Source organism: Barbus barbus (assembly GCF_936440315.1).
Source record: "Barbus barbus genome assembly, chromosome: 4".
NCBI lineage: Eukaryota > Metazoa > Chordata > Actinopteri > Cypriniformes > Cyprinidae > Barbus > Barbus barbus.
This window is the reverse complement of record NC_136732.1, coordinates 6397394-6409597: the sequence shown is the minus strand read 5'-3', so window position 1 is coordinate 6409597 and position 12204 is coordinate 6397394. Positions and strand designations below refer to the sequence as shown.

General features: G+C 38.9%; 1 protein-coding gene across 1 annotated transcript; it reads left to right on the top strand.

Moving 5' to 3' along the window:
* Nucleotides 1-429: 429 nt before the first annotated feature.
* LOC306867114 (uncharacterized protein) lies at nt 430-8038 on the top strand. Its single transcript, XM_079412641.1, has 10 exons — nt 430-1556; nt 1871-2061; nt 2197-2317; nt 2471-2607; nt 2720-2785; nt 3073-3156; nt 3289-3427; nt 5204-5424; nt 5838-5997; nt 7871-8038. The coding sequence occupies exons 1-8, from the start codon at nt 1525-1527 to the stop codon at nt 5208-5210; spliced, it is 777 nt and encodes a 258-aa protein (XP_079268767.1). The 5' UTR covers nt 430-1524; the 3' UTR covers nt 5211-5424; nt 5838-5997; nt 7871-8038.
* The last annotated feature ends 4166 nt before the right edge of the window (nt 8039-12204 follow it).

Sequence of the window (12204 nt, the reverse complement as noted above, 5' to 3'; positions counted from 1 at the left end):
GGGCATGACATTGGGGCTGCAGATTAATATAGATGGTCTACCTTTATTTAGAAGTTCCACTGTACAGCTGTGGCCCATCCTTGGCTTACTGGTTACCATCCCCATGAAGGAACCTGTGGTCATTGGGGCGTACTGTGGACCAAAAAAACCTAGTTCGGCCACAGAGTTCCTATCTGATTTTGTCAATGAACTACAGGAGCTAGAGGCTGGGTTTTGCTTTGGAGATAAGAACCTTAAAATTGAGCTTCACACGGTAGTCTGTGATGCCCCTGCACGGGCCTTTGTGAAAAAAACAAAGGCCCATAATGCTTACCATGGGTGTGATAAGTGCCTACACCCAGGGCAATACCAGAACCGGCGTATGACGTTCCCTGGACCAGAGCGCCCCCAGAGAACTGACATCTCATTCAACCTGATGGTTGATGAACTACACCACCACGAGGGGCCACATCCATTTGAAAATGTCAAGGTTGGCATGGTATCGCAGTTTCCCTTGGATTATATGCATCTAGTGTGTTTGGGCGTTGTAAGGAAACTGCTCCAGACCTGGCTCCGGGGTCCGTTAACAGTAAGACTGCCGGCATTAATAGTAGACAGGATGTCAGGCAAACTCCAGTCAATGAGGCCCTACGTGCCAATTGAGTTTGCCCGGAAACCACGGTCGCTTAGGGAGTTGGACCGTTGGAAGGCGACTGAATTCCGACAGTTTTTACTGTACACTGGCCCTGTGGTGCTGGCAGGATTCCTGGACCGGAACATGTACTACAATTTCATGCTCCTGTCAACTGCTATATCCATGTTGGTAAGCCCTGAACATCTCAACCTTGCTGACTATGCTGGACAAATGCTAAAATCTTTTGTAAACCATTTTGGTGAGCTGTATGGGACAGACCAGATTGTGTACAATGTCCACTGTCTGGTCCACCTGGCAGACGAGGTGAAGAGGCATGGCTGTCTGGACTCTTTTTCAGCGTTCCCATATGAGAACCACCTTGGGAAAATAAAAAAACTCATTAGAAAACCTGAGTTCCCTCTAGCTCAGCTCATTCGCCGCCTTTCGGAAGTTACAGCTACCAAATTGGTTGCTGATGCAGACATTACACTGAAAAGGGAGCATTTTGTGGGCCCAATTGTTGTTGGCATGGGAGTTAATGCGCAATATGGGGAAATGCGATGTGAAAGGTGGACCATCAAATTAACAACAGGGGACAACATGTTTCTGGTGGGGGATAAAGTCTGCCTTATCAAAAACATTGTCCAAAATGATAATGGTGTGTACGCTATTTACACTGAATTTTCCCGGCAGTCTCCATTCTATACCTACCCCTTCAACTCTGACAGAATGAACATATTTGTTGTAAATGATGCATCTGACGAGCTGAAGTCGGTTGAGGTGTCAGCGCTGCGACAGAAATGTGTAGCCTTGCCGTACAGGGATGGTTTTGTGGCCATACCCCTCCTCCACTAAAAAAATAAATAAAAAAAATCAGTTATATAGTTATATCATATAGTTGACTTCTGACTATGACTTCTATTACTCTGGATGAAAATTTTCTGTAAGTATTTCACAAAAGTTGGTATTTTTCCATACACTACACCCATAATTTAATGTTTTCAAAATATGAGATGACATATTATCCCTCAAAATGCCCTACTTTACGGTTGAGCTGAAGTTCTACCTGACTATTATGAATGTAATTTTTCCTTCCTTATACTTCCTTATACTCCCACCTTGGGGCACCATTCAGGTTAACTTTCAGCCCATCTTACTTGCTTATTTGTATACACTGTACACTTGTGCATGCTTTAGTCCATGTTATTCCTTTTTTGATTTGGAATAAATACCCCTTTTCTTTCTTTCTACATTAAGGATGCCTTTTCATCTAATTGAATTTCAAGAAAGCGAGGACATTGCTGTTGTGCCAATTGACTGGTATGATGATGGGATGGTGTACTGGCCCAACTTTAAGAGCACTGAACGTGTGAAAAGGGCAGCTGCTAACGAGGAGAAGCATGAGCCAAACTGGCCAAGATATGACGTAAAGGTCGTCAGAACTTGTGGTATGCCAATTCATAAAATTCTTGTTTAAAAAATAATTTCATGGTTGCTTCTCTTTGTGCTTGGAATAACCTATTCATTCTATGTTCTGAAAATGCACATGAAATTGTGCAATGAAACTCGTTATTTTTTTATAGACAACTACAAAGACGCCGTTAGGATTATGAATCAATATCAGACCGGCTGCAACACCTCTGAGCTACAGTCGGATGCCGAGCAGGAGGGTGAGCTGCCAGAGAAAAGAGTCAGGAAGCCAGTGTAAGTGTGTTCTATCTTGTTTTTGTCATGTTTCTACAGTAATATGAAGGTTATTTCCCGTAGCATTCAAAAACAGACCAGAGATGCTTGCACTATATGTATATTTGGCAATTTTGGAATTGCAATAACCATAATGATATGGTTACTTAACAGCCATCGTTTCGGGGACTCTGATGAGAGTGAAGAAGAGCCAGAAAATGGTGACTTTGCATCTCTGAGGTCGTCACGACCTTTCAACTTGCCTGGTGTATCAGTTGAAGCCTCAAGCTCAAGCCAGTTGCACTGGCAGAGTAAGAAATAATCTATTAACATCAAAATAACAAATCATAATATTATTTTGGAGATATGGTTAACATTCTTAGTGCTAAAGATATTCCCCTCTCCTTGTATCCATTCCTCCAGCTCCACCATCTCGCCGAGTGCCAGGCAGCAGAGTAACTACTCCTCAATCTGGAGAAAACTGTCTAGGTAAAGACTGATCTCAGAAATAATATTGAATACAGTGGCCCCATCGATATTAACACAGCAAGGGTCACTGTTTCAAATCAATAGATTGCATCTGCATTACCATCTCAGATTTTCAATGTCAATCCATTCATGGGCTTGACATAGGTAGTGTACCAAAATGTTGAAACATACAAATTAATGTTCAGTATGACCAGAGATTTTTTTGTTTGCCATTGTTTGGCCCTGTAGCTCACAGCCTACCATGGTTAACAGATCACAACCATTTAATACCAATTTCTCTCCCTTAGCACCTGACCATGGGGGAGGACATCAACACCCTTCACCACCTCAACTCCCTGCACCCGCATTTAACATGCGGAGAGTTACTCAAGGTAGGGACTGATTTCTGAAATATTAGTGAATAGAAAGGCCCTATGTGTATTATCAGTCATGGTTAACAGATGACTACCATTTCATAAAAAAAATTCACCCTCTCGCACACCGCCCACCTCACTATGGGCCAGGAACGGCAGGCCCTCCACAACTCCCTCCACCCCCCCGCACCAGTGCTCAACATGCGGCGAACAGAGGAGCCTTGTTCAAGCCTGACCTACAGACCAACATGGCGAGGGGGAAGGATGACCGATACCATTCCCTGCTCTGGTGAGCAATAACTGACAAATACTGGAGGGTCATTCTGTGCCACAACAAAACTTTGTCAGTAACTAATGTCAGTATTATGAGTAATGAGGATAAACACTCAGGGTTCCCACGGGTCATGGAAATTCTGGAATATCATGGAATTTTAAAAGGTCTATTCCAGACATTGAAAGTCAGGGAATTTTATTTATTTTTTGTCCAAGTCATGGAATATCAGGGATTTTTGTTCGTCAACTCCATTCAGTACTCACGTGCTGTGTTCTGCATAAACAGCGTGTACAGACAGCCACGACTCTGACACGCGCAAGCCCTGAATTGAGTTTCTCTCAGCGTCTTTCTTGCGCCTGAATGGGCAAATAAATACAAAAATATTTTTTAAAAATCCGTCTTGGCAAGTAACTTTGTAGCTTTAACAATGATTATTCTATATTTAATTTTTACAATGGAGTACATGCACCCATTTGACTGGCCAGTTTTTGTTTCATTTTAAAGCATCTTTTGCCCGGCGTACACACAAACTGCACTGCAATTTTCCCAAATGCCATTTGTGTGGAAAAATTACATTATTATAATTAGTCTGTAAACGGCCATTAACAGAGGCCAGAGTTGCTAAGGACGGACGCTAAGAGGGGAAAATACCATAACAGGCAGAACAAGATTCATAATGCGTGAAATATAGGAATCCTAAATATTGAATTTTAGATGGTTATTTTCAGATAAGTTTACATGGCGTTTTCTTTTCATCTTGCCTCTGTATAATGCATTTAAATGAGTGTTAACATGCGCAGCGGCAACCAATGAAACGCTGTATCACTGTTCCATAAGAGAAATTGCGTCTCAATCAAGCATTGCACGTGTTTTTTTTGTTTTTTTGGATTATGATTAAAATGCAGTGGTTACCTTGCAACTAATTTCAAATGGCAATGAAAAATCAAGGTGCAACGCAGAGTGAAGAATATGCAAATGTTATTTTATAAGCAATTATACAATTTCTGTACCTGAACACCTACAAACATAAAAACTTAAGCAAAATTTCATTTCTATCTTTGTGCTATACATTTAATTTTGCTATTACTTGCAATTTGTTCTTATTTACTGGCTGTCACTTATCTGTAATGATGTTTGAACTTTATATTAGTTAGGCTATTGTTTTTTTTTTTTTTGCTGTGGTATTAACATTGAAATTGAGAATTGTAAAATTTTATCGGTATCTAAAATATTGGTGTCAAGTTTATTTATTAGAATACAAAAATCAAAATTGATAAAAGCAACTTTTATTTTTTATTGGTTTTTACTTTTTTTGTGGCAAGGCTAGTGAAAATATTAACAGGGCAAGTAATAATTTTAACCACTGAAAAAATCCTTAGCGTTGAGCCCTGGGCTATTTTTTTCAGCTCCATTTTATTCCCTTCCCACTCGTCAACTGGCAATCACTAAGTCAAATGCAGTCATCAGGCTGTACCAGTTAACTAAGGCAAATATGCCAGAAAATTGTAATTTTTAGGAGCTTTGGCTACAAAATAACCTCGTAAAAGATGGAGTTTAAAAATAAAAAATATAAAAAATATCAAAGAGCATTTGACGGTAAAAAGCAAAATAAATTGCTCCGCACAAGATCAGACTGTTTTTCCGTTCATTATAGGTCATGGAAATTCCACTTTTTAGTCAGTGAAAGTCAGGGAAAAGTCAGGGAATTTGACTTAGAGTGGGAACCCTGAACATTGAAACGTGATATATTTTATACACTACATTTAAGCTATATTTCATGTTTGTCAACAGCGGCTGAGGTCCACATCATTAGCCTGCTGGAAACCATTAAACAGCAACAAGACCAGCTTGTGGCAAGGGTGAACTACCTCAGCAGCAGGCTGAACAGCACCCCAGGGCCAGATGTTGAGATGCCCAACAATATCCATTTTCCCCTGGAACAATTGGATGCAGTGGAGGCATTTGAAGTGTTTTTAAAGGAACCTTCAAATGGCCCAGCTCGACAGAGAGTGGTGAGTTTTCTTACTTAATATGAATGGTGCCATTAGGTTTATTGATTGTCCATGATTATTGCAAATATTCTATTGAAGCAGCCCTGAACAGGCCTGTCCTGAAATGCCTTTTCCCAGTGGAAAGATTCTGTCAGTGAGCAACAATCTCCCTGGTTTGAGAAAGTGTGTAAAGGTGGCACAGGTCCATGAGGGTGTGAGCCAAGTACAATGTTTAGAAGAAAAAAAAAAATCCAAGAGAACAGGATTTTTTTTCTTTACAGAAAAAGAAGAAACATAGAAGTTTTCTATCTTTTTCTGCATTTCTGGATGCTTTTAACTGGAACAAAAACATTTTGAATTCACCTTTAAATGCAACTTAAGCTTAGAAATGTTTACCTTGCTGTCTATGTAAAAAATATTTCTTTGCCTTTTAGATTTCTTCTTTAGCCACCATTGGAGGCCAGGATGTGAAGAGGGTGACCTGGAACATCCTGGGCAGGCTCTTCACAGATGAGGTGTCTCATCAGATAAACTGGAAGGGTGTTAATAACAAAAAGCCCTTCAGTAGGATGGCAACGAAGACCTTGCTTTTCAGTAAGTATAGAATTCAAAGTAATATTAAATGCGTTCAAAGTCAATAGTTTGTAAATGTTGGGGCAGCCTTAAAAATCGTAGCAACCATCATACCAATATGACCGTGTAGCCTTTTTTAGACTGGCTACTATACCATAGACTTTTTTGACGTTTGATGTCTTTTTTTTTTTTTTTTTTTACTCAAAATCAAACATAGTATGACCATGACTCCCTGAGCAGCTGATGGCTACTTTGCATACACAAATTTTCAATCAGGTAGGCCTATATGCCTGATGTTATGTTTAACATAATGCAATAGTTAGCGCGTCAGTGAAAACCTGACAAGGTCACTTATTTAGTAGGGAAAATAGGCTACTAAAAATATTCCTGTTCACTATCAGGCAGTGCAATAATGATAATAATAAAAAGCCTACCTTTCTGACATGCAGTAAATCTTTGAAATTGCTGTGGGATCCCCTCTGCTGTGAGACTCCCTCCTTTTGATTCCTTCAGTTTGTTGCTGGCACTGTAAACGGCGTTGGGTGCGCTTCGAGAAAGTGGAGATGCCAACTTCCGGCACAATCTTAGGTGAAACAGTGGCGTACATGCACTTGAGCGTATGGTCGAAGTTTGGGGATTGGAATCACAGTGGATTGTCATGTCAAGAGAAACGCACCCCAGGTGTGGGTAACAGGCCCATCATGTTATCAAAGTAAACGCACGCAAACGTATTGGCTGCCTGCTGGTTGCGATAGCTTCGCTCGTGTACATTTGTCTTAATAAATAAATAATACTTACTTAACTTTACTTTTGTCATTTAGCAGACGCTTTTGTCCAAAGCGACTTACAAATAAGAAAAAGTAACTAAAACTAAAAGTTACAACTCTATAAATACTATATACCCACATATTTAAGAAAATAAAGAAATTAAATAAAATTGACACATGCATATAACATTTCAATAATAAACAAATAAATGGAAAAACTAAAATAAAAAGCGATACTACTATCCCTTGGTGGAGTCGCACGGTAGAGTTGATGGTCTTTAGACTCTTCGGTCTTCACACTAAGAGGGCTTCACACGACGACTGCCGCGACCTCTGCCGCGTTATAATAACCTTTTTTATACCAATCCAACAAATCACCATTTCAATTCAGCTGGACCCACTTTCCTGTTAATCAACTACAAATGGCCAACCAAGTGCACACACTGTGTACTTAAATAATGTGTGTGTAAATAATACACACTGATGGAATTAAGTTTTGTGTGGATTGTAAATTACCATGTGAGTAGTACTTTAATTTAGTGTTGCTTTTGGAATGGTTAACCTAACACTAAGGTCTCTGCTACAACATGTAGCTTGAATGTTAAGTCGCTTTGGATAAAAGCATCTGCTAAATGACTTAATGTAATGTTAACCAGGGCTGTAGTGGAGACTAAACCCAAGTAAATGGAGTTTACCCACCGCTCAAATGTCAGAAATAGAGTTTATCCACCTGTTAAAGAGTTTATCTGATGTAATGTTAAGAGTTTACCTCCAAATAGAATGTATGTAGGACCCTAACAAACTTAAAACATTACAAAACCACACTGATTTATCCACATACAATATGTGCACTGATCAAGGAACCATTTAATACCACTGATATTATTTGAACATTTTGGATGTCTTTTTTAAACATCCGATAGCGAAAGGCGCAGCACACCTTACCCTGATCACAAATTCATAGTTTACCCACCTCTTATTTTAACCACCACAATCCTGTTTATAACTTTGTAAGTCATGTTTCATAATCTCCTTAATGCCTATCACATATATTGTATTGTGTAAGCATACTTGGCTTTGGATGCTACATACCATAATCATAAACATATCTGTCTGTTTGATTACAGGTGCTGTGAGGAAAAACGCGGTGACACAGTCAGCCACGGACGCAGAGGTCACCAAGCACGCAATCAGGTGGTTCAACCTGGCGACGGATCGGGCAACGAGGAGACGTGTCCCGCCTCCATCCACACAAATGGAGTAATTGGAGAAATAAGCAATAAAACTTTTTATTGAAATTCTTGTCGTTCACCAGTTATTAATTTTCTGATATTTTAGCTGTGTATAGTGCAGCATTTCATTGAAGTTGTAGCCTAATAGATAAAATATTTAGTTTGCACCGACCTAGGCCTATAAAGCACTAAATTAGGTTTTGACCACAAAATGAATGTAGAGTAGCCTCGCCAACATAGGCTACTTAACAAAAACAGAATAGGCTATAACCTATAACTGTCCATAAATTTAAATATCAATTTAATATTTCCATTGAGTAGAGATTACTTTTGTACAGTAAACTGATGTCTTGACTTGAACCTTTTCTGTTAGGCCTATTTTCAATATTGTTAGGTTAAAAATACAAGGCAATGCAGATTTAATCTTAGGCCTATATTGCTGTAGTAGCCTAGGCCTAGTGATGGTTTTAGTTTTATCCTAAAGCAAGAACAAAAGGGATTTTGAAAATTAGATAAACGGGTCCCAAACGGATCCGGGCCAGATGAGCCAGGGTTTTTATGAATCCGTTGCGGGTCCGCGGCGGATACATGCATTAATTTGCTGGTCCCAAACGGACCCGCCGCGGAGGTAAGGTTTTAATCGTGGATGCAGCGCGGAGCCACGGCGGATCCGCGATCCGCCTACGTTGCGGATCCGTCACTGCGCGCAAGTGGACGCCGATACGGGTCCGTTTCGCGGGTCCGTTTCGGAAGCCGCGGTACCTCCGCGGCCGATCCGCCGCGGACTCCTTTTGCTGTGTGGGTTTGCTTAGACACAATTAATATTGATATTTTCACAATATTTACGCTTGCAGAAATAAAGGCCACATTTGTTTACATCATATGCATTTATTTCGTTATGTTCAGATGTTCTGTAGCGGTCTTGTGAGGAGATTTCTTTCTTCTCCGTGTCAGAGGTTATATACATATATAAATAATACATAATTAATAATTAATAAATAACAATTAATATACTTTAAAATATAATTTAATTCAGTGATGCAAATCTGAATCTTTATCAGCTGTTACTCCAGTTTTCAGAGTCATATGATCCTTCAGCAATCATTCTAATATATTGATTTATTATCAGTGTTGTTGAAAAAAAATAGCATATGCTAGTCAGGCATGTTTTGAAGCTGGGATGCTGGTTTATGCTGGTCTTAAACTGGTCGGACCATTAAACCAGCCCAAACCAGCATCCCATGCTTCAAAACATACCTATACCAGCATATGCTGGTTTTTTCAACAGGGATTTGCTGTTTTTTTTTGAACATGTGACATTTTTGTTAAGGATTTTTTTTTATGAATAGAAGGTTATTAAAAGAACAGTATTGATAATAAATCGACATATTGGAATGATTTCTGAAGGATTATGTGACACTGAAGACTGCCGTAAAGGCTAATAAAAAATTAAGATTTGCATCGCTGAAATAAATTACATAAAAAAAATACATATTTTGAACGTCAGTGTGTATGTATATGTGTGTAAATTGTATCTAAATATCTATATATATATAAATAAAAATAGACTATATTCAGTATATGATCCAAAGTAACTAGTAACTAACTACTTGAGTAGTTTTTTTTTTTTTAACTCTTACTCAAGTAACTATTCAGACGATTACTTTTACTTGAGTAAATATTTCTACAAGTACTTTTACTTTTACTTGAGTACAGTTTTTGGCTACTCTACCTACCTCTGCTCGTCTCACAGATCCATTTAAAAGCATTGTAACATGAAAAATGGTATAGGTATAGCTTCGAGCGCAGTTTTCATAGACAGAGTAGCTAGGGTCTCCAGGACACCAGAACCTGCATCAACAGATCAGCATTAGATGTTCAGTGCTGCTTTCTGTGAATTATTTATTACATGATAATCAGTTCAGTTCAGTGATTTCTCACCTAGAGTTCAGTGTGCTGCCATCAACCCATTTCCATCTGCCCTCTACATCACTGTCAGTCAGACCAATCCAGACATGAGCATAACCAGAAACGTTCTCAACAAATTCCTTAGTAGGTTACACAACAACAGACATATTTCATCATCACTCATCCAGCTAAACAACAAACACACACACACACAGTATCTTTCACTCACTTGTTCCTGTGTGTTGTTTATGATGATCAGATCTGCTCCTCTCTCTGTACAGTATCTTCTGCTCTCAGTCAAGCTCTTCGTCTCATTGGACGTAGTAAAAATGGCATTGATAGTAAATCCATCCATCCGTGTAAAACAACCAACTATTATTTACAGTCTACTCTGAGCAAGTTATGAAGTGTCTTTACACTAAGTGCAAATAGTATGGAATAATTTCACCCACCGTTCTTACAAAAGAAACAAATGAAGTGGGATTGTGGCGTGGAGTGTAAGAACAGTGGATTTACTTTAATATAATCCCTTTTTTGTCCCTATTCCCATTGTATATACAGTATACACATCACCTTAGAGAGGTGTTTATTTTAAATAAAATGGAGTGCTTAATAGATATCTGATAGGATTATAATTGAAATTGGATAAGATGTCTTGTTGTTGATCAGATGGGTTGGGATCAACTGTAAATCATGCAGCTCATATTGTTATCACATTCAAAACCGTTCCTAGACTATAGAATATGCAAGTGCAACTATTTTGAAGAAGTTATTTATTAATTTGTTCGTTTGTTAGTGTCACGAATCCGGTCCGTCGCCTTCCATCATATTGACTCTCACACTGCACAAACTGTTATACTATACCCTGGACTACATTTCCCATCATCCCACCATTGCACTGTTTACACACACAGTTGTAACCAATCAAAACACTTTATTAGCCGGACGAGCCTTTCAGGATGGGGGAGTTATGTCGTGTGTGTCATGTGTTCCTGCCTCTTGTGTCCATATTTGGTTTGTTTCCTGTCCTTGTTAAATGTAATCATTAGTTAATTCTTGTCCAGCTGTGTTTGTCTAATTATCTATGATTTACCTGTGTATTTATAGTCCTGTCTATTCAGTTGGATTTCGTCTGGTCTACTCGTTACCCCCAGTGTTTCCTGTCTGTAAGCCTTGTCTCGCCCTGCCTTGATGTCGTCAGTAGAGTCTATTATATGAAGTTAGATCCTCGTTTGCGTGTTCCTGTGTCCTCCTCGTGTGTGCACTGTGACAAGCTGTTGTCTCTCTTGAGTGAAGATGACACACAGCACTATGACTGCAGTCAGAAGAACACACAGCAGAAACAAACACACTACAGCTGATCTGGAGCTTCTGATCCTCACTGAATCATTTCCTGAGGAACAAACATGCTGTTATTCTCTTTATTTATACACTTAACAGAACACATCAATGGAAAGCATAAAATCTGAGCAAATGCTTGTGCCTTTAAGCCATTATTGACAAATTTGTATGTTGTATGATGAAAAGTATTCTTAAATAATCTCAGTACCCGTGAGTTCAGATGACTGGATTCTCGTTGCGTTACTGTCCATGGTCTCTTGTCCAAATTGACCTTTTGTAACAGTTAAATTTTCATAAATATTATCAGTACTTTTATGAGTGATGTTTCCATCTTCTTTGTACATTTTACAAGTTTTGCTTGTAAAAGGTTTTTTTTTTTTTATGAAAATGTACTTATGCATAAAGGTATTTCAGCTCACCGCAGAACTTCACCCTAAATATTTGTTTCAACAATGTTGATTGTTTGCATTTCAATGAGATTCAAATGCATATGTTATTTCAGAATCAAGTCAAGCCAAGTCACCTTTACTTATATAGCGCTTTTTACAATGCAAATTGTGTCAAAGCACTGCACAATATCAAAAAAAAAAAGGAAAATAAAGTGTCAATAAGTTTAAATAGTGTCTTTGCAATAAGGTCGGCGATATCGCTGGAAATGAAGCGTCCCCAACTAAGCAAGCCAGAGGCGACAGCGGGAAGGAACCAAAACTCCATCGGTGACAGAATGGAGAAAAAAAAAATCACTCAGTATTTATATGAAGCCTTCAGAGAGTTTGTTGGTGTTTGGAAACATTTACAGCTTTTGAAATGTTCAGGTTGTTGCTGGTACATCAAAAGTTAATGCAGCTGATCTTTTTTTGTGGTTGATGGGTTTTAGCAGTTGCTTCATTTGCATGCTTCTCCAACAATGTGCAAATGATTTAGTGATTTTCACAAGGGTCGCGTTTTTAAAGGATCTTGTCGCCGTAAATTTGGGCCAA